The sequence below is a fragment of the Vipera berus genome (assembly GCF_964194415.1).
Source record: "Vipera berus genome assembly, chromosome: W".
Classification (NCBI taxonomy): domain Eukaryota; kingdom Metazoa; phylum Chordata; class Lepidosauria; order Squamata; family Viperidae; genus Vipera; species Vipera berus.
Window position 1 is genome coordinate 56,460,655 of NC_138210.1, and position 23,519 is coordinate 56,484,173.

Here is a 23,519-nt window from a genome sequence, read left to right on the forward strand (position 1 = left end):
GTGTAGACCAGGGGTGTCAAACTCGCCGTGTCACATCATGTGTCGTGATGTATCACAACTTTTTTCCCCTTGCCAGAGCTGGGGTGGGTGCAACTTCCGCGTGACGCATCCGTCCTGCGGGCCAGCAATTTGACTCCCCTGGTGTAGACTGTCTTTTCAGAGTCAATCAGTTATCTCTCTCCTTGACAATCTATCATTTACAGCAGCGGTTTTCAACTTCAGGAATTCTGGCTGGGGGATTCTGGGAATTGAAGTCCACATATCTTAAAGTTCCCAAGGTTGAGAAACACTGGCCTACCGCATTAATGCAATGCACTTGCCAATTTTCTCATGAAGGGGAGAGACAGCATCTGCAAATTATTTCTGCTGAACCAAACTCAGATTTAATCTGAGTCCACTCACACTGCAACAGCACTGGCCAAACAGACCCATACTGGAAGCAAGTTAAGTTAGAAGAGAGAATTTATTCAGTCAGCAGTTTACACAGCCTTTTCCTTATGTGAATCGTGATACACAAATGTTGCCCATGCTGGCTGGGGAATTCTGGGAGTTGAAGTCCACACATCTTAAAGTCGCTAAGGTTGGGAAACATTCTTCTACAGGCACCTTCATCATGCTCTAGACCCCAATTTGTGACCTTCTCATAAAGGTACAACAACACAGATCCCAAAGAAGTGTGCCAATGTCTGTTAAAAACACGAAGCTATAAGGATAAGAAGAGATGAAAGTACAGTATTGTTGCGTATCCTGTAATTGCTTTCATTGGGGAAAAGAATAAGAATGTCCCCAAGAAGGAGGAAGATGGGGGCCGTGCAAGAGAATGAACTACAGAGTAAATGGCAGCTTTAGGTAAAGGGTGACCAGGAGGATTAGCTAGATTAGAAGTGGATTCTTTTGAGCAAATTGCTGAATAGATGAGCAGTGGGCAAAACACAACAAAGGATCTGATCAACACCTGCATGTATGAAACAAGGAAGGAACTGCAATGCTACAAGCAGCTCTAGAAGGGGCAGGCTGAAGAACATTACTGTTGCATCGATTCTTCTGACATCTGGAAAGGCAGGCGTCCAATCACTCTTTGATCTAAAAAAGAAAAAGTACATTTTGAGGTTTTATCTCAATCCTGCCCACGTAACACCCAACTGTCTTTGATTCTTAATATCCCATGCTATAACAAATCTAACATAGATTCCCTCTGTCTGGAATCAATGTCTATAGGGAAAATAATCAAAACATATTGTGAGCGTATTATAAAGCTCTATTATATATACATACAATGATACCATATATATATTGTATACACACACACATTTTTAAGAAGTACGTTAATAGTTTATTCCATTTTCTTTTATTATCCTGCCTTTATTTTTTTTTATAAATAATTCAAGGCAGTCAACATACTTAATCCTTCCTACACCTATTTTCCTCACAACAACATTCCTGTGAGGTGGGTTAGGCTGAGAGAGCGTGACTGGAGCAAAGTCACCCAGCCAGCTTTCATGCCTAAAATGAGACTAGAACTCACCATCTCCTGCTTTCTAGCCTGGTGCCTTCACCACTAGATCAAACTGGCTCTCCTTTCTCCGTGTTATTATGTAATCTTATGATAATCCTTTTATTTTATTTAAAACAAAGATATATCTAGAAAAAATGTATTATCTATAAACAAACAGATAATTACCGAGGTTGAACAACTATTACCCAATATGACTTTAGTAAAGGTTCCAGAATATAGTATTTTTATCATATCAAAAAGAAATACACTTTTTTGAGTTTAGTTCCAAAATATCTATATTATTGTTTATGTGGCTTAAAAAGAAAAGAAAAAAGAAAGGAAAAGAAAAGAAAAGAAAAGAAAAGAAAAGAAAAGAAAAGAAAAGAAGAAAAGAAAATAAAATATCCTAGAAATAATATAGATAAATGTTTCATTTTTCTGGTTGCTTTTCACATCATATACTGTAAATCTTTTGCCTTTTTTATTTTCAAATTTCCTGGCTTTTTTACTCCAACTGACAGCAGTGCCCATTGATGCAAGTTTTAAAAACCATACTCTAAATCAGACATGTCAAACACAAGGCCCGGGGGCCGGATGCGGCCTGCAAAGTGGTTTCATGTGGCCCGCGAAGCCATCCTGGAGACAGTGAGGGAATGGCCCCCGCTGCCTTGGCCCTGGCCCAGAGACCCTCCTTCTGCCAGAGACCCTCAGATCTGTCCCACTCCTGCCCAGGCCCCCATACGCACCCTTGATGCAAACGATGTAGAGCTGGCCACGCCCACCCAATAGGCCATACGCAGTTTAGCCACGCCCACCCAGTAGGCCACGCCCACCCAGGCCATACCCACCCGGCCCCCTAAGGGCAACCGCAATGCTGATGCGGCCCTCAATGAAATTGAGTTTGACACCCCTGCTCTAAATACTTCCTAGTTCTATAAATTGTAATATATATGTGAAGCCAATCTTGCTTAAATTTAGTTAAATATCTGATATATAGATATGGTATGAGGCTCTAAGACTGGAAGTTTTTAAGAATAGATTGGACAACCGTTTGTCTGAAATGGTATAGGGTTATCCTGCTTGAGCCGGGGGTTGGACTAGATGACCTCCAAGGTCCCTTCCAACTCTGTTATTGTTATTCTGTTATTTATATTCACAGCTGTGAACATGTATCTTAATAAATTACAGTATTTTATATGCTCTGGAATTATATCTAAGGAAGTAAACTGTGGTTTCATTTCAAATTTGATCCCAAAAATTCTCTGGATAATGCCATGTACCCATTATGAGGTCTCTTACCTAGAACACAATATTTTCCTAAAGATTTAACTCAGAGACCCATGCTTATGAGAGTTCCTAAGCATTATAAAGATATTAATTCATCCCCACTGCAGTTTTCTTCTTCTCTACTTGTCACTGCTTTTTTTCTTTAAAAAAAGGTGCCGGAACTCACAAACGTCATACAACCCTCCTTGCCTACCCTACAAGATTCCATCCAAAAAAAGGTGCCGGAACTCCGTTCTGGGCGTTCTATGACAAAAAAAGCCCTGCTACTTGTTATTCTTCATGGGCTAGAAAGTGGAAAGCAGCCTAATACTGAAATAAAACAGAATTGTTCTTGACTTTTATTCTTCAAAGTTTTAGAGCACTTTAGCCTGCTCTGTCCTTGTCTGCAAAATAGCTGATAAATAGCGTTATATCAGCTGTACTATTTTGGGGACACAGGTTTATAGACCTGGGTTTAATGCTCTTTCGAAAGAGAACTAAATTGGTCTTCAGGTCCGCTAGAAGAGAACATTTGTAGCTCAGGGTTGAACTGCGGGGTGCTTGGTGCTCTCTGAGCTTGGTAGTTTTCTTGAAGACATTTCACTACCACCCTAGGTAACATCATCAGTGCTAGAAGGCAGTGGGCTTTGCCGATATTTTTATATATTCGTCCCTTGCCCTGTCGGTGCTGGTGGGAGTGTTCTTGGTAATTCCCTGCTTAGGTTGTTGTTTACTACCGGTATTACTTTGTTTGTCTGCCTTGGTGGTTCCTTGACTGGGGGATTGTTCACTTGATTGCTGGTCTAGTCAGATCGTACGTGTGGAGGATACACGTTATAAAAGCAACCAGCATGTTCCTTCCTGCTCATGCCATATTCTTCCTCCATGGTTGTGTCCTCTCAGCCAGGCTAACAGAGGGAGCAGAGCTTCGGATGAAGCCAGAAATGAACAATAAGCAAGCTTTGCTTTCAGCTAGTCCTGCAAGGAAATGTCAGTGCTAGCCCTGAGACACTCTGATCAGCAGCATCCAATCCTCGACTACCACTGAGCCGCAAATTCCTGTTGTTATGCAAGACAACTGTTCAGTGAATTTTGTCCAATTTTGCGACCTTTGTTGCAACAGTTGTTAAGTGAATCACTACCGTTGTTAAATTAGTAACATGGTTATGAGGTGAATCTGTCTTCCCCGTTAACTGGGCTTGCCAGAGGGTCGCAAAAGCTGATCACATGACCCTGGGACACTGCAATCGTCATAAGTATGAGTCAGTTGCCAAGCCTCTTGGTTTTGATCCCGTGACCATGGGGATGCTGAAAAGGTTGTTAGGTGTGAAAAATGGTCATAAGTCACTTTTTTCCACTGCTGTTGTAACTTCGAACGGTCACTAAATGAACCGTTGTAAGTTGAAGACTACCTGTACACCAAATATCATCAACACCTCCAAGTGATAAAAACAGTAAAGAATGGGCCCATATAAAATCCCTTATCTATATTAAAAAAAAACAGATGTAGCATTTTTTCATAAGAGTATTGTATATTTCAGGGGTCTTCAAACTTGGCCCTTTTATGACTTGTAGACTTCAACTCCCAGCTGGCTGAGGAATTCTGGGAGTTGAAGTCCACAAGTCATAAAAGGGCCAAGTTTGAAGACCCCTGGTCAGTGGCGTAGCGTGGGGGGTGCAGGGGGGGGCCGGCCGCACCGGGCGCAACATCTGGGGGGCGCGCTCGCACTCGCAGCTCTCTGCCCCTGCCTGGCTCACTCACTCTCTCTCACTGCAGTGCTGGCTGTGCGAATCCGATCCGAGCCGCCGGGTCACCGCCCACTGTGGAGGGGAGGGGGGGTGCCAGGCGTGCGGTGCGGTGCGGTGCGGAGAGAGAGCGAGGGACTATCTGGGGGAGGGACAGTGCAGCTGCCGAGTGCTAAAATCCACAGGTTAGGGGGCGCAAATTACTTGCCTTGCCCTCGGTGCTGACAACCCACGCTACGCCACTGCCCCTGGTGTGTGTGTGTGTGTGTGTGTAGGAAGTCTTTTAGAAAACATCAGTCAAATATTATACAGCCAGATGCTCTGTGGAAGCAACATTTCCACTCTCTTCTGCAAGTCAAAACAACCACGGAGAATTGGAGGCAAAGGCCACAGGGGGTCCTGGACTTACAACCACAGCTGGGGCCGGAATGCCCATTGCTAGGCAAAGCCATTGTCAGATGAGTTTGCACCCCCCCACACCTCCTCCCTTCTGAAGACCCCCGTGGTGTGCTCTCACCTCGGAGATTCAGGTAGGAGAGAAAATCCATCAGCGTCTGGAGGATGCCGTAGTCCGAAGGTTGCAGAACAGGTGCTGAAAGAGGGAAGAAACGGCATGAAGGGCTAACTAAATAATGGAAAATACCGGGAGAGCTCAGAGAAGCCAGCTAGAGGGCGCTCACCCAAAGACTCCTGACCCACAGAATACAAGTCCTCGGCTGCATCTCGCTTCCCAGCCAAGGCTCCTTTATCAGGCAACGTCTGGTGGGCATCTGCTTTGGAGAGAGGAGAGTGGGAGGGAAGAAGTGCTGCAGGTTACATGGGAAAAAAGAGAGATGGTTTACACCGGGGCTCATAAACCAGGAGCCCCTTATCCACCAAATGGCCTGGTGGCCTCTTATAATCACCCCCACTGCCGGGCAGCCACCGAGGAATTTGGTGAACAGGAAGTGCATTGGGAGACTTCCCGATGAAGCTTTCATGGGCGGTTCTCGACTTACGAGCCGCAACTGGGCCCCAGATTTCTGTTGCTAAGTGAAACGTTCATTAAGTGAATTTTGCCGGACCTTTCTGGCCACAGTTGTTAAGCACAATTGTCAATGCAATTGTTGAGGCTCGGTGAATCTGGCTTCTCCATTGACTTGGCTTGTCGCAAGAGGGGATCCCATGACACACACACACCCCGGGACAGTGCAACCGTCGTAAATATGAGTCAGTGGCCAAGTGTTTGAATTTTGATCGCAGGGGATGCTGCAACCGTTGTAAGTGTGAAAAGTGGTCATAAGTCTATTTTTTCCCAGTGCTGTTGTAACTTTGAATGGTCACTAAACGCTGTAAGTCAAGGACTCCCTGTTTCATGCAATTTTCCTTCATTCACAGAAATGAGACAGAGACGTTTCCCATCTCATATTTCAGTAATAAATCTTAGCATTAGTAATGCCAGGAAGCCTCTGTGTGGAAGCACCGTATTTCTTAGGAGGAAGATGCCATCATCACCACCACCACCACTACTACGACCGCCGCATCTCCTCATAGTTTTCTTTTTCATCAAGGAGCCAAAAGCGAAGTAATACAGATAGTCTCTGACTTACGACCACAACTGGGATCAGAATTTCCATTGCTAAGCAAGTCAGTTCTTACGTGAGTCATCCCCAATTTTATAATCATTTTGTCATGGTGGTTAAGTGAATCGCACCATCCTTAAGTGAATCCCATTTCCCCCATTGACTTTGCTTGCTGGAAAGCCAGCTAGAAAGTCAGCAATGATTATCGCATGACCCCAGGATGCTGTGTATTGTTGTAAATACATGCTGGTTTGCCAAGTTTCCAAATTTTGATATTTGTGACCATGGGGATCCTGAGGTAGTCATAAATGCGAGGACTGGTCATATGTAGCTTTCTTCAGTGCCACTGTAACTTTGAAAAGCGTATTTTAACTGTCTGAAAGTGTTTACTTTTTGTAACATTTTCTTAGATTATAGGATAAAATAAAGGTAAAGGTAAAGGTTCCCCTGAACATGCGTGCTAGTCGTTTCCAACTCTAGGGGCCGGTGCTCATCTCCGTTTCAAAGCCGAAGAGCCAGCGCTTGTCCAAGGACGTCTCTGTGGTCATGTGGCCGGCATGACTAGACGCCAAAGGCGCACGGAATGTTGTTACCTTCCCACCGTAGTGGTCCCTATTTTTCTACTTGCATTTTTACGTGCTTTCGAACTGCTAGCTTGGCAGAAGCTGGGACGAGTAACAGGCGCTCACTCTGCTACACGGCACTCGGGATTCGACCCGCCAAACTGCCGACCTTATCAACAAGCTCAGCGTCCTAACCCACTGAGCCACCGCGTCCCTTCTAGGATAAAATACAAAAATACAAAAGCAAATAGTAGGACACAGTGGGGAGGGAAAAGGGAAAGAAAAGTGAGGAGGAGAAGGGAAAAAGAAAAGAAAAAGCACTGACTTCCGACTTCCTCCGTTGCAGTAGAATGAAGCATTAATGTCGAACTTCAACTTTTTACTTTTCCATAATAGTATAAACTAGCCTTTTCTATCAAACTAATTAGTAAAACCCAAAATCAAAGTTTTGTGTTTTTTTTTTCACCTCAAGCACAAAATCTAGTAGCAGTCTCCATGTGGAAACAAAAGTACTTACACTCTTTTCTTTAATCAAAACAGTCAATTTAGCCATCTCTGCCAACCCCATCAGCTTCTGTAGCCATTTCGTCCACAGTGGGAATCAAAATGTCCTTCCATTTTTGGGCATACAATAGTCTTGCTGCCATTGACATATATAAGATCAAAGTTCCATTTTTATCCCCTCAAGTTTTTGGTTTAACGGCTGGCTTATTTGCTTAACAACTACAGTGATTGACTCAACGATTATAGGGGGGGAAAAAGGTCGTAAAACCAGGCAAAAGTCACTTAACAACCACTTTGCTTAGCAATGGAAATTCTGATCCCAACCGCAGTCATAAGTTGAGGATTACCTGTACTGAATCTCATCACTCTAAGGAACCAGTTATAACAGCCAGATTGGGTTTCAGTAGATGTACAGGTGCTAGGTGGTTGCTCTGATCCCATGCTATGTTTTTAATAATAACTTTATTAATTCTTATATTATTACAGTTAAACAGATAAAACTAATAAAACTTCAAAAAAAAAGAATAAAAGGAAGAAATAGAAATGACAGAAAAATAGAAAGAACATATAGGAAAGAAGGAAAAAATAATAATGCGATAAAGAAGAAGTACATAGAGACATTACTTTCCCCTTTGTCACAAGTATAAAGTTTTAGCAACTTATCACCTTCTCTTAAACCAGGGGTCTTCAAACTTGGCCCTTTTATGACTTGTGGACTTCGACTCCCAGAATTCCTCAGCCAGTGTGCCTGGCTGAGGAATTCTGGGAGTTGAAGTCCACAAGTCATAAAAGGGCCACGCTTGAAGACCCCTATCTTAAAGTATAACAAACAATCTTTCCTTCCTGTATTTCCTTTTTATCTACAAAAAGATCCTTAAAACTTCATCATTCAGTCCTGGTAAGCAAAAGTCCATTAAAGGTTACCAGAAATAATAACACCGATCACCTGCTGCTCTTTAGTTTAAGTTTAAGTTTATTGAATTTATATACCGCCCTTTTCCCGTAGGACTCAGGGCGGTTTACAAAGTATTTAAAAACGTCAATCCAATACAAAAGTTAAAAACAGTTAAAAATAATTAAATTTGATCCCTGAAAAATATAAAACCCCAATTAAAAACTCTCAGCCTGGGCCAGAAAGCTCAAAGAGCCAGGTCTTCAGGTCCCGGTGGAATGACTGAAGGTCGGGGGCAGTCCTAAGCTCCACGGGCAGCTGGTTCCAAAGGGCAGGCGCACCCACTGAGAAGGCTCTCCCCCTGGGTGTTATCCGCCGGCAGTCTTTTACCGGCGGCACCCTGAGAAGGCCCTCCATGTGGGAGCGCACAAGACGAAGGGAACTTGATGCCGGCAGCAGGTGTTCCCTCAAATATCCCGGACCCAAGCCATTTAGGGCTTTATAGGTCATCACCAGCACCTTGAATCTCACCTGGAGGGCAACTGGAAGCCAATGCAGCTTGCAGAGTAGAGGTATTACATGGGAGTATCGGGAAAACCCCATCACAACTCGCGCAGCAGCATTCTGCACCAGCTGAAGCCTGGTGCAGGGAGTTATCAGGAGCCCCATCCCTAGATGCTTATAGTACAATGCTACACATATTTCCTTAGAACAGTGTTTCTCGTCCATAACGCCTTTAGTGAGAGTTATTAAGCAATGGGGCAGCTTGCCTCCTGGAGTTGTGGGTGCTCCATCACTGGAGGTTTTCAACAAAAGAGTGGTAAACCATTTGTCCGAGATGGTATGAGGACCCCTGCCTTGAACAAGGGGTTAGATAAGAAATTCTCTCTGTCCCTTCCAGCCTTATGATTCTATGATTATGATTCAGTGCTGGCTAAGGGAATTCTGGGAGTTGACGTCCATACATCTTAAAAGGTATTGAGGTTGAGGAACACTGCCTTAGGAAGAAATGTCATTAGGTTCAGTAGAACATCTTCCCCTGTGACCTTAAAGCAGCTTTCACTTTAACCCTGTTTTCTCCTGTCTGTGAAATTCGGAATCAACTTACGGGGTCCCAGCAGGTATCCAGCACTGTTCAGGGTCCAACCACGTTTGTCTTTAGGCTACAGAAGGAACAGTAAGAAAGGTGATGTTGATGTAAATTTGTATTTGCCTCATCTGGGTTATAATTCTGTCCCTCCTCCACAAAAGTCAAATTAAAATTTTACAAAATTTAAGACAGTCCCTAGTCCAGTGTTTCTCAACCTTGGGAAGCTTAAGCTGTGTGGTCTTCAACTCCCAGAATCCCCCAGCCAGCAAAACTTGCCAAGGTGGAGAAACACTGTCCTAGTCTAATACAGGAATTTAAATTCTCGTGAATAACAGAGTTTAACTGATGAGAATTTTTTTTAAAAAAATTAATGTTCTTAGTGACTAGCTGGAAGCAAGTCCAGATGAAATATTAAGTAGCATGATAAACCAATACACCTAATATTTAAATCAAAACCTTCTCAACAATTACATCCCACATCAATTTTTAGACTAGGAGAAAGGAGCAGGAATTTAAGAGGACAAAACCCATGATTCAGAGAGCCACATTTCCCATTCAAAATAATATTTTTTTTAAAAAAAGGGATCTGCAAAATGTCACTTCAAAGGAATGAAAAAGGGAAACTCATCCTCAGAAGGGAGAAAAAATTGCACTGTTCTGTTTCTTTTTGTTCAATACCTTCCAGGTCTGAGAGAAAAATGGAAGATACCAAGAAAAGAACTACAAGTTCTATCATCTGAACCAAGTAAAATGTTGCTTTCTAAGACCTTAGTAAGACCACATCTGGAATACTGCATCCAGTTTTGGTCACCTCGTTATAAAAAAAAAGATGCTAAGACAGGGGTCTTTCTTCAAATTTGGCCCTTTTATGACTTGTGGACTTTAACTCCCAGAATTCCTCAGCCAGCCAAGCTGAGTTGAAGTCCACAAGTCATAAAAGAGCCAAGTTTGAAGACCCCTGTGCTAAGACTTTGGAAAGAGTGCAGAGAGGAGCAACAAAAATGATTAGAGGGCTGGAGGTTAAAACATATAAAGAATGGTTGAAGGAACTGGGTATGTCCAATCCAGTAAAAAAAAAAGAACTAGGAGTGACATGATAGCAGTGTTCCAATATCTGAGTGGCTGTCACAAAGAAGAGAGGGTCAACCTGTTCTCCAAAGCACCTGAAGGCAGGACAAGAAGCAAATGATTGAAACTAATGAAGGAGAGAAGTAACCTAGAACTAAGGAGAAATGTCCCGACATGAGAACAATTAACCAGTGGAACGGCTTGCCTCCAGAAGTTGTGGGTGCTCCATCACTGGAGGCTTTTATTAAGAAGAGAGTGGACAGCCACTTGTCTGAAATGGTAGGGTCTCCTTCTTGAACAGGGGGTTGGTTTGGAAGACCTCCAAGGTCCCTTCCAATTCTATTTTTCTATCTCTTGTATTCTCTCCTTTCTGAAATGTTCTTTTAATGACAAAATGGTGTTCACATGCTCTGAATGGTATTTTCCCAGAGTGATATACTGTATTGTAGGCTAGGTAGCCATGAAACATATCTATGATTTGCTCTGAGGAAGAGCCTCTCAAAAAGGCCATGGAATTAGGGAGGTATGAAAATCTTCCCACACCCAAGCAGCTAGTAAGGAACTGAGACAGAATATTCCTTGTGGGCTGCTACCACCATGTTTTTCCGGTTGGCTAAGTCTTGTGTGTACAGACCTATCAGCCTGACCTCAATACCTAGGAAGATTCTGGAAAAGATAATCAAACAACAAATCAGCGAACACCTTGATGTGAACAAAGTTATCACTAAAAGCCAACATGGGTTTGTCAAAAACAGATCGTGCCAGACAAACCTTATTGCATTCTTTGACCAAGTGACAAAACTAGTGGACCAGAGGAATGCTGTAGATTTAATTTACTTGGATTTCAGTAAGGCATTTGATAAAGTAGATCACAACCTACTACTTGATAAGATAGAAAAATGTGGGTTAGATAGCATCACCACCAGATGGATTCGTAGCTGGCTGACAGGCCGTACTCAGCGTGTGGTCCTCAATGGAACTGCATCTACATGGAAGGAAGTGTGTAGTGGGGTGCCCCAGGGCTCTGTTCTGGGCCCAGTGCTCTTCAACAACTTCATCAATGATTTGGATGAGGGGATAGATGGGGAACTCATCAAATTTGCAGATGACACCAAGCTGGCAGGAATAGCCAATACTCCAGAAGATAGGCTTAAGATACAGGAGGATCTGGACAGACTCGAACACTGGGCACTATCTAACAAAATGAAATTCAATTGTGAAAAAAGTAAGGTTCTGCATTTAGGCAGGAAAAATCAAATGCACAGGTATAATATAGGTGGTACCTTGCTCGATAGTAGTAACTGTGAGAGGGATCTCGGAATCCTAGTGGACAATCACTTAAATATGAGCCAGCAGTGTGGTGCAGCTGCCAGAAAAGCCAACACAGTGCTAGGCTGCATTAACAGAGGAATAGAATCAAAATCACGTGAAGTACTAATAACACTTTACAATGCCTTGGTAAGGCCACACCTGGAATACTGCATCCAGTTTTGGTCACCACGATGTAAAAAAGATGTCGAGACTCTAGAAAGAGTACAGAGAAGAGCAACAAAGATGATTGGGGGACTGGAGGCTAAAACATATAGGGAATGGTTGCTGGAATTGGGTATGTCTAGTTTAATGAAGAGAAGGGTGAGGGGTGACATGATAGCAGTCTTCCAATATCTCAGGGGCCGCCACAAAGAAGAGGGAGCCAAGCTATTCTCCAAAGCACCTGAAAGCAGGACAAGAAGCAATGGATGGAAACTAGTCAAGGAGAGAAGCAACCTAGAACTAAGGAGAAACTTCCTGACAGTTAGAACAATTAACCAGTGGAACAACCTGCCTCCAGAAGTGGTGAATGCTCCAACACTGGAAGTTTTTAAGAAGAGACTGGACAGCCATTTGTCTGAAATGGTATAGGGTTTCCTGCCTTAGCAGGGGATTGGATTAGATGACCTCCAAGGTCCCTTCCAACTTATTATTATTATTATTACAAGAAATCAGACCCCATTTTTCTCTTCAGCAATTGGATGGAAATGCCACCATAGTACAGATATTCTTGGTGCAGATGATCCTCCATAATTAATCATAGCAAAGGTAAAGGTAAAGGTTCCCCCGCACATGCGTGCTAGTCGTTTCCAACTCTAGGGGCCGGTGCTCATCTCCATTTCAAAGCCGAAGAGCTAGCGCTTGTCCGAGGATGTCTCCGTGGTCATGTGGCCGGCATGACTAGACGCCAAAGGCGCACGGAACGCTGTTACCTTCCCACCGTAGTGGTCCCTATTTTTCTACTTGCATTTTTATGTGCTTTCGAACTGCTAGGTTGGCAGAAGCTGGGACGAGTAACAGGTGCTCACTCTGTTACGCAGCACTCGGGATTCGACCCGCCAAACTGCCGACCATCTGATCGACAAGCTCAGCGTCCTAACCCACTGAGCCACTGCATTTGCCCCTAATTAATCATACATATGCTTTAAAAAAAACCATACATATAATACCTATGCTTTTTTTAAAAAAAATACCCACCACCATGGAGCATTCACACCTGAAATCCACAATCTGAAATCTGGTCGTCCACAGTGCAACCACCACCTTTACCATCTTCTTCCTTCTGGATGTGAAAGCCAGACCCGGGTACTGTATTTCTCCCCCCAGTAAATTGACAAAATAGATTTGGAAGATCTGATACAACTCACCACAAACGCAACTCCAAAACAGTCCCCAAGCAGCGCACAGAAGAGCAAAGAAAAGCAAGAGACATACCAAGAAATCCTCATCTAGAGAGAAGCAAAGAAAGAGGAGCAAAGAAAAGATGCTGCTTTCCAATCACATTTATTTATTTATTTATTTAGATTTATATACCGCCCCTCTCCGAAGGGACTCGGGGCGGTGTATAGGGCAATTAAAACACTATAAACAACACATAATATATAAAAATTAAAATGAAATTAAATCAAATAGCCCTAAACAATAAACACATTCTAAAATTTAAAAAAAAATTAAATTAAAATCTAAAATCCCAGTCCCTCAGTCCAGGCCGACAAGTTCAAATAGCCAAGTCTTCAGGTCGCGGTGAAACGAGCGAAGGTCGGGAGCCATCCGGAGCTCAACCGGATGGCTCCCGACCGCCAGTCGACATTCCCTGACCGATGGCACCCTGAGGAGGCCCTCTCTGTGGAAGCGCACAGGGCGATGGGAAGTTAACACCGGCAAAAGGTACTCCCGTAAATAACCCGGACCCAAGCCATTTAGGGCTTTATAGGTCATCACCAGCACCTTGAATCTCACCCAGAAGACAACTGGAAGCCAATGCAGCTCGCGGAGCAGAGGTGTTACATGGGAGTATCGGGAGACCCCCATCACAACTCGCGCGGCCGCATTCTGCACCAGCTGGAGCCTCCGAGTGGTATTCAAGGGCAGCCCCATGTAGAGAGTGTTGCAGTAGTCTATCCGAGAGGTCACGAGCGCATGAGTGACTGTGCGTAGGGCATCTCGGTCCAAATAGGGCTGCAACTAGCGCACCAGGCGAACCTGGTTTTGCTAATAAATTTTTCCTTTGTAGGAAAATGGGATTACAATGATCTTCTTTGGTTTGGCTATCATCTCTGACATTTAAAAGTTAGCAGTTTTTTATTATTATTATTTTGATAAATAAGCACGCAACAACTTATCTGAAATTATATTGCCACTATGGTTGATAATATACACATGTTAAACCAAAGTTTAATTCAGCTATGATCTATCTGTTGCGTAGAACAGGGGTCCCCAACCCCCAGTCCGTGGACCGGTACCAATCCGTGGCATGCCAGCAACCGGTCCACACAAATAAGCAAAGCCCCATCTGTGGGATGCAGGCAGCACACAAAACCACGCACTCTCTGGTCCATGAAAAAACTTTTGTCCATGGAACCGGTCCCTGGTGCCCAAAAGGTTGGGGACCTCTGGCATAGACTATGTTTTATTTAGTAAACCGTGATTAAGCAAACTTTGGCTTAGTGTGCTGTGTGAACTCTATAACAGAATAATATCTTTTTTTTCTGTGCCTCTCCTGTCATTTACCATAGCTCTACAAGCATTCTGAATTATACTTCTTATAACCTACAACCACATCAGATGCTAGAAGACATGAAAATTGTAGTTCCATTAAGGCTACCTTATCAAGTTGCCAAAACCCCAGATGATCACTAGATGGCAGCAAAGGATGTTTTCTGTGCCTACAGGGAGTGCAGAATTATTAGGCAAGTTGTATTTTTGAGGATTAATTTTATTATTGAACAACAACCATGTTCTCAATGAACCCAAAAAACTCATTAATATCAAAGCTGAATATTTTTGGAAGTAGTTTGTAGTTTGTTTTTAGTTATAGCTATTTTAGGGGGATATCTGTGTGTGCAGGTGACTATTACTGTGCATAATTATTAGGCAACTTAACAAAAAACAAATATATACCCATTTCAATTATTTATTTTTACCAGTGAAACCAATATAACATCTCAACATTCACAAATATACATTTCTGACATTCAAAAACATAACAAAAACAAATCAGTGACCAATATAGCCACCTTTCTTTGCAAGGACACTCAAAAGCCTGCCATCCATGGATTCTGTCAGTGTTTTGATCTGTTCACCATCAACATTGCGTGCAGCAGCAACCACAGCCTCCCAGACACTGTTCAGAGAGGTGTACTGTTTTCCCTCCTTGTAAATCTCACATTTGATGATGGACCACAGGTTCTCAATGGGGTTCAGATCAGGTGAACAAGGAGGCCATGTCATTAGATTTCCTTCTTTTATACCCTTTCTTGCCAGCCATGCTGTGGAGTACTTGGACGCGTGTGATGGAGCATTGTCCTGCATGAAAATCATGTTTTTCTTGAAGGATGCAGACTTCTTCCTGTACCACTGCTTGAAGAAGGTGTCTTCCAGAAACTGGCAGTAGGACTGGGAGTTGAGCTTGACTCCATCCTCAACCCGAAAAGGCCCCACAAGCTCATCTTTGATGATACCAGCCCAAACCAGTACTCCACCTCCACCTTGCTGGCGTCTGAGTCGGACTGGAGCTCTCTGCCCTTTACCAATCCAGCCACGGGCCCATCCATCTGGCCCATCAAGACTCACTCTCATTTCATCAGTCCATAAAACCTTAGAAAAATCAGTCTTGAGATATTTCTTGGCCCAGTCTTGACGTTTCAGCTTGTGTGTCTTGTTCAGTGGTGGTCGTCTTTCAGCCTTTCTTACCTTGGCCATGTCTCTGAGTATTGCACACCTTGTGCTTTTGGGCACTCCAGTGATGTTGCAGCTCTGAAATATGGCCAAACTGGTGGCAAGTGGCATCTTGGCAGCTGCACGCTTGACTTTTCTCAGTTCATGGGCAGTTATTTTGCGCCTTGGTTTCTCCACACGCTTCTTGCGACCCTGTTGACTATTTTGAATGAAACGCTTGATTGTTCGATGATCACGCTTCAGAAGCTTTGCAATTTTAAGAGTGCTGCATCCCTCTGCAAGATATCTCACTATTTTTGACTTTTCTGAGCCTGTCAAGTCCTTCTTTTGACCCATTTTGCCAAAGGAAAGGAAGTTGCCTAATAATTATGCACACCTGATACAGGGTGTTGATGTCATTAGACCACACCCCTTCTCATTACAGAGATGCACATCACCTAATATGCTTAATTGGTAGTAGGCTTTCGAGCCTATACAGCTTGGAGTAAGACAACATGCATAAAGAGGATGATGTGGTCAAAATACTCATTTGCCTAATAATTCTGCACTCCCTGTATGCTGCTATTTAGTGATTGTCCAGATTTTTGCCGTTCAGAATGGGCTGTTTTTAGTTCCACACATATGGTTAATCCTTCCTCAAGAAAATTGCTATTTTTGTACTGATCTTAGACTATGTGAATAAGCAGTCAAAACCTGGGTAAAACAATTTGGAAAACTGTTCCGCATAAAAAAAAGCAAGCATTCTCTCACCGTTTCGATGCTTGCATGATAACTAGCTGAGATTCAGATTTGTCTTCACTCCACAATCCAAAATCCTATGAGTTTTGACCTCCAGTTCTTGAAAATGTTCTACACTTTTAGAATATTTCATCAAAATGCTTCAAGACTGTTTACATACCTGAAGGTACACGGTATATATGCTTGGTAGATACAAGCATACGGACATTTAGCTAATAGGTCTCTTGAGTCACTGAACAGCGGCACAACAGGTAGAAACTCTATAGATAAAGACTTTTTTCCGTACTCTTTTCCAGTGCTTTTTTTGTGAAAGAAAAAGGTGCCGGAACTCACCTTGCCTACCTTGCCTACCCTACAAGGTTCCATCCAAAAAAGGTGCCGGAACTCCGTTCTGAGCGTTCTATGAGAAAAAAAGCCCTGCTCTTTTCTATCACATGCCCACCTTAAAAAACAGTTAGCAAACCCTTCCATCTCCCACATAAACGCTGCTGCCAACTCACCTACCCACCTCACAGATCAGAGGAATCATACCTTCATGTCTTCATGGAATTGCTTGAGCTCTGATTTCTCCAGGCAGGAAGGAATCCAGGTTTTATAGAGGGAAGAAACGTGGATTTGGGCGTGTCATTAGTCCTCAGACAAAGCATATAAGGGTGTCAGCATAATTGACAATAATGTTCCCACGAGGCTTGCTTGCCCAGGGCGGGAGGGGAGATGTTGATTTCCTTTAGTTCACATCCTGTGTCAGAAAATGGATAGAAAATTGGGGTAATTAGCCCTACTTGACTACTCAATTCATTGGAGGAGAGCCACTACAAGTAGAAGACACATTCCATATTGCTTGTAAAGCAGGAGGAAAACAGAGTGCTCATTGGTTAATTCTCCTTTTGCTGTCTTTATCTGGGACAGCATCAATCTTGAACTGTTTCATATATTACCCATCCTCAGCACCATAATTTCTCTGGACAGTTTTTTGACATTTACATTTTTAATAGCTCATTGGAGGCCCAATGCATCTTTTTTGTACTATTTATTTATTGTTCATTTATATGCTGCCCATCTTACTTTGAAAATAACTTTTTTCTCCTAATAACAATTGTTGTTGTTGTTGTTAGCTGCGAAGTCGTGTCCAACCCATTGCGACCCTATGGACAATGTTCCTCCAGGCCTTCCTGTCCTCTACCATCTTCTGGAGTCCATTTAAGCTCACGCCTACTGCTTCAGTGACTCCATCCAGCCACCTCATTCTCTGTCGTCCCCTTCTTCTCTTGCCCTCATTCTTTCCCAGCATTAGGCTCTTCTCCAGTGAGTCCTTCCTTTTCATTAAGTGGCCAAAGTATTTGAGTTTTAGCTTCAGGATCTGGCCTTCTAAAGAGCAGTCAGGGTTGATCTCCTCTAGGACTGACCGGTTTGATCACCTTGCAGTCCAAGGGACTCGCAGGAGTCTTCTCCAGCACCATAGTTCAAAGACCTCAATTCTTTGGCGCTGTTGTGATTCAGGGTCAGCCTGTGGGTTCGGCAGTTGGGTTGGACGATTCAGAGGAGGAGGAGGAAGGGGGTGTTGGAGAGCTTGCTGATGAGAGCCCTCAGCCAGGCCCCTCCCACCTGGTCACGACGGAGACCCAGCTGTGTGAGCCTGACAGCGTGGATGAAGATGACCCACAGCTGGCCCTGTTCAAGGACGCCCGACGCAGGAGGCAGTCAATCAGGAGTAAACAGAGGAAGGCAATGGGGCACCTCGGAAGGAGGCAGAGAGAAGCCACACCCTGAACTGTATAAAAGGGGAATGCGTGGGAGGGCTGGTTTGCTGAAGGCAACCCCTTGAATAGCTCCTGTTTCATGGTTCGTGTCTTGTTCTGTTTGCTTTTGTATCCATAAATTTGGCAGGCTTAGTTCCAGCCTCTTGCCTTCTTGTAAAAGGGGTTGTCCCTGCCTTTTCTGCAGGGCCGGTAGCAGGCTGGTATAGAACAGGCGCTCAGCCTTTCTTATGGTCCCGCTTTCACTGCCATACATTGCAACTGGGAAGACCATAGCCTTGACTATACGCACTTTTGTTGACAGGGTGATGTCGCTGCTTTTTAGTGTGCTGTCTAGATTTACCATGGCTTTCCTCCCCAGTGTTCTGTACCAGCCTGCTAACGGCCCTGCAGAAAAGGCAGGGACAACCCCTTTACAAACGGCAAGAGGCTGGAATTAAGCCTGCCAAATTTATTAACATAAAACAGAGCAAAACAAGACACGAACCATGAAAGAGGAGCTATGAAACAGGAACTATTCAAGCGGTTGCCTTCAGCAAACCAGCCCTCCCACGCATTCCCCTTTTATACAGTTCAGGGCATGGCTTCTCTCTGCCTCCTTCCGAGGTGCCCCATTGCCTTCCTCTGTTTACTCCTGATTGACTGCCTCCTGCATCGGGTGTCCTTGAACAGGGCCAGCTGTGGGTCATCTTCATCCACGCTGTCAGGCTCACACAGCTGGGTCTCCGTCGTGATCAGGTGGGAGGGGCCTGGCTGAGGGCTCTCATCAGCAAGCACTCCAACCCACTCAGCAAGCTCTCCAACCCCCTCAGCAAGCTCTTCAACCCCCTCAGCAAGCTCTTCAACACCCCCCTCCTCCTCTGAGTCGTCCAACCCAACTGCCGAACCCACAGGCTGACCCTGAATCACAACACCCAGGAGCAGGCATCTTTTAATTTCTTGGCTACAGTCCCCATCTGCAATGATCTTGGAGCCCAGGAAAATAAAATCTGTCACTACCTCCATTTCTTCCCCATCTATTTGCCAGGAATTGAGAGGGCCAGATGCCATGATCTTGGTTTTCTTAATGTTAAGTTTCAACCCAAGTTCTGCACTCTCCTTTTTCACTCGCAACAAGAGGCTCTTTAGTTCCTCTTCACTTTCTGCCATTAGAGTGGTATCATCTGCATATCTTAGGTTGTTGATGTTTCTTCCGGCAATCTTAATTCCAACTTTTGATTCATCTAGCCCTGCCTTTCTCATGATGTGCTCTGCATATAAGTTAAATAGGCAAGGCGACAGTATACAGCCTTGCCAGACTCCTTTCCCAATTTTGAACCAATCAGTGGTTCCGTGTCCAGTTCTCACTGTTGCTTCTTGGTCCGCATATAGGTTTCTTAAGAGACAAATAAGATGGTCTGGTACGCCCATCTCTTTAAGGACTTGCCACAGTTTGTTATGATCCACACAATCAAAGGCTTTAGCATAGTCAATGAAACAGAAGTAGATGTTTTTCTGGAACGCTCTAGCTTTCTCCATGATCCAACGTATGTTAGCAATTTGATCTCTAGTTCCTCTGCCTCTTCGAAATCCTACCTGTACTTCTGGTAGTTCTCGATCCACATACTGCTGGAGTCTAGCTTGTAGAATTTTAAGCATAACTTTACTAGCATGTGAAATGAGTGCAATGGTGCGATAGTTTGAACATTCTTTGGCACTGCCTTTCTTTGGAATTGGAATGTAAACTGATCTTTTCCAATCCTGTGGCCACTCTTGAGTTTTCCAAATTTGCTGGCAAATTGAGTGTAGCACTTTTACTGCATCGTCTTTTAAGATTTTGAATAGCTCAGCTGGAATACTGTCACCTTCACTAGCTTTGTTGTTGCTCAGCTTTTTTAAGGCCCACTTCACTTCACATTCTAGGATGTCTGGCTCGAGGTCAGTGACCACCTCATTGTGATTATCAGGGATGTTAAGCTCATTCTTGTATAGTTCTTCTGTGTAATTTTGCCACCTCTTCTTAATCTCTTCTGCCTCTGTTAGGTCCCTGCCATTTTGGTCCTTTATCATGCCCATTTTTGCATGAAACGTTCCCTTCATCTCTCCAATTTTCTTGAAAAGATCTCTGGTCCTCCCTATTCTATTGTTTTCTTCTATTTCTTTGCACTGTTCATTTAAGAAGGCATTCTTATCTCTTCTAGCTATTCTTTGGAATTCTGCATTCAATTGGGCGTATCTTTCTTTTTCTCCCTTGCCTTTCACTTCCCTCCTTTCCTCAGCTATTTGCAAAGCTTCCTCAGACAACCATTTTGCTTTCTTGCATTTCTTTTTCTTTGGGATGGTTTTGGTTGCTACCTGTTATACAATGTTGCAAACCTCTGTCCATAGTTCTTCAGGAACTCTGTCTATCAGATCTAATTCCTTAAATCTATTTGTCACCTCTACTGTATATTGAACAGGGATATGATTTAATTCATACCTGAGTGGCCTAGTGCTTTTCCCTACTTTCTTCAGTTTAAGCCTAAACTTTGCAATGAGAAGCTCATGGTCTGAGCCACAGTCAGCTCCTGGTCTTGTTTTTTACTGACTGTATAGAGCTTCTCCATCTTTGGCTGCAGAGCATATAGTCAATCTGATTTCTGTGTTGACCGTCTGGTGATGTCCATGTGTAGAGCCGTCCCTTGGGTTGTTGGAAAAGAGTGTTTGCTATGACCATCGTATTCTCTTGACAAAATTCTATCAGCCTGTGCCCTGCTTCATTTTGTACTCCAAGGCCAAACTTGCCTGTTATTCCAGTTATCTTTTGGCTTCCTACTTTAGCATTCCAATCCCCCATGATGCTAAGGACATCATTTTTTGGTGTTAGTTCTATAAGGTGCTGTAGGGCTTCATAGAACCGGTCAATTTCATCCTCTTCAGCACCGGTGGTTGGGGCATAAACTTGGACTACTGTGATATTGAATGCTTTGCCTTGGATTCGAACTGAGATCATTCTGTCATTTTGAGGATTGTATCCCAGTATTGCTTTTCCTATTCTTTTATTGACTATGAAGGCTACTCCATTTCTTCTGAGGGATTCTTGCCCACAGTAGTATACCTGATGGTCATCTGAATTAAATTCACCCATTCCTGTCCATTTTAGTTCGCTGATACCTAAGATGTCGATGTTCAGTCTTGTTATCTCTTGTTTGACCACGTCCAGCTTTCCTTGATTCATGGATCTTACATTCCAGGTTCCTATGGAGAAAAAATCTTTACAGCATCGGACTTTCCTTTCACCACCAGATATATCCACAGCTGAGCGTCCTTTCGGCTTTGGCCCAGTCGCTTCATTCTTTCTGGCGCTACTAGTACTAGCCCTCTGCTCTTCCCCAGTAGCATATTGGACGCCTTCCGACCTGAGGGGCTCATCTTCCAGCGTCATATCGTTTTGCCTTTTGGCACTGTCCATAGGGTTTTCATGGCAAAGATACTGGAGTGGGTTGCCATTTCCTTCTCCAGTGGATCACGTTTTGTCAGAACTCTCTGCTATGACCTTTCCGTCTTGGGTGGCCCTGCACGGCCTAGCTCATAGCTTCATTGAATTACGCAAACCCCTTCGCCACGACAAGGCAGTAATCCATGAAGGGGTAATAACAGGAAAACATTAATACTAATTCTCCTAAATAATCAACAGGCGAAAACTTTCAGCCACTTCCATTCCCTTGATATTGTCATCAGGTCCACGAGGCACTTGGAAGGAGCTGAAAATATGGGTAGTCCTCCACTTACAACAGTTTGTTTAGTGACCATTCAAAGCTACAATGAGACTGAAAAAGGTTTTTCACACTTGCAACCGTTGCAGCGTCCCCATAGCCACGTGATCAAAATTCAGACGCTGGGCAACTGACTCATGTTTATGACGGCTACAGTGTGTCCTGGGGTCATGTGATCACCATTTTGTCACCTTCTGACAAGCAAAGTCAATGGAGAAACCAGATTCATTTAACAACCATGTTACTAACTTAACAACGTGCTGGGATTCACTTAACAAATGTGGCAAACAAGGTCATAAAATGGGGCAAAATTCACTTCACACATCTCTCATTTAGCAACAGAAATTTTGGGCTCAACAAGCCCTTGATTTTGCAGGTCAGGGAGAAGGATTGTGTACTAAAGCAGAAGTCTCCAACCTTTCCGGGCTCAAGGACCAGAGGAAAGGAGAGCAGCTTCAAAATTGGTGTGTGTGCGCACGTGCGTGCATGGGGCCACACACACTGGTGCTCCACTAGCAGTCCTGTTTGCGCATACAGCATGCACTGGCATCATGCACATGTGCAAATGGCCATGCCCCCCCTCCCAGCGGCCAGCAACCCATTCACGCATGTGCAAATGGGTCACACAAACCGCCTGGGCTAGTGGCACATGTGCAAATGGGTTGCATACACCCACCCCACGCTAGCATTCCCTTTTGTGCCTGTGCACATGCGCAAACAGGGCCACGGGCGCTAGTGTGAGTGGGGAGGGAAATGCACGCCCACGTGTGCACGCACCAGCCAGCAGTTTCCGCAGCCCACTGGCCAATAGCCCAGGGCCCAGTCCATAGGTTGGGGGCCCCTGTATTAAAGCATGACATCCCTGAAATCCAAATGGGATTTTACTCATTTATATTTATATTATTTATATACTTTGTACCTTGTTTGTTATTCGTGTCCAACTCTTTGGGACCCTATGGACCATAGCAAGCCAAACCCACCCGTCCTCCACCATCTCCTGGAGTCTGCCCAACTTCAGGCCTACTGCATCGATGACCCTCTCTAACCACTATCATCCTCTGCCACCCCCTTCTCCTTTTGGCTTCCATATTTCCCAGCATCAGGTTCTTCTCCAATGAGTCCTCTCTTCTCATCTGGTGGCCAAAGTATTTGAGTATTTTACAAATGTATATTTTGCATATTTTGCTCGTTTTGTAAAATGGGGATGTGATTTTTACAAATGCATTAAAATAAGGGAGATTTTATGAAACATGTAGTACAGTCGGTCCTCAAGTTACGACCACAATTGAGCCCCAAATTTCTGTTGCTAAGCAAGATAGTTGCTCAGTGAGTTTCGCCCCATTTTACGATCTTTCTTGTCACCATTGTTAAGGGAATCACTGCAGTTGTTAAGTTAGTAACAAGTTGCTAAGTGAAACTGGCTTCCCCATTGGTTTTGCTTGTGAGAAGGTTGCAAAGGGTGATCAAATGACCCCGGAACACTGCAACCATCATAAATAGATGCCAGTTGCCAAGTGTCCAAAGTTTGATCACATGGCCACAGGGATGCTGCAATAGTCATAAGTGTGAAAAGGGTCATAAGTCACTTTTTTCAGTGCCATTGTAACTACGAATGGTCACTAAATGAACTCTTGTAAATTGAGGCCCAAAATCACCTGAGACCTTCTATGAATGAAAGTGGACTTGAACTTGGATGTCCTCATTCTTAATCCAACACTGCTAGGACCCATTTTGGAAATAAAGAGCAATTGGCTCTTTTATATGACAGCTTTCCGTTGAATTTGCTTATACTATAATCTAAAGAAGCTAGGGGGAAATCATCAGAACTTTGAATCTGGGTTGTAAGTGCCTTTGGGGGGAGCCATCATAACTTTGAACAGTTGAATAGAATAGAAT

General features: G+C 43.8%; 1 protein-coding gene across 1 annotated transcript; it reads right to left on the reverse strand.

Moving 5' to 3' along the window:
* Positions 1-853: 853 nt before the first annotated feature.
* Positions 854-12,945, reverse strand: LOC308676108 (galanin peptides-like; the record flags this gene model as incomplete). Its single annotated transcript, XM_081341836.1, has 5 exons — positions 854-1,083; positions 5,025-5,099; positions 5,188-5,313; positions 9,137-9,191; positions 12,865-12,945. 5 exons carry the CDS (start codon positions 12,943-12,945, stop codon positions 1,025-1,027), a joined length of 396 nt encoding a protein of 131 aa, XP_081197962.1. The 3' UTR covers positions 854-1,024.
* Between the last annotated feature and the right edge of the window lie 10,574 nt (positions 12,946-23,519).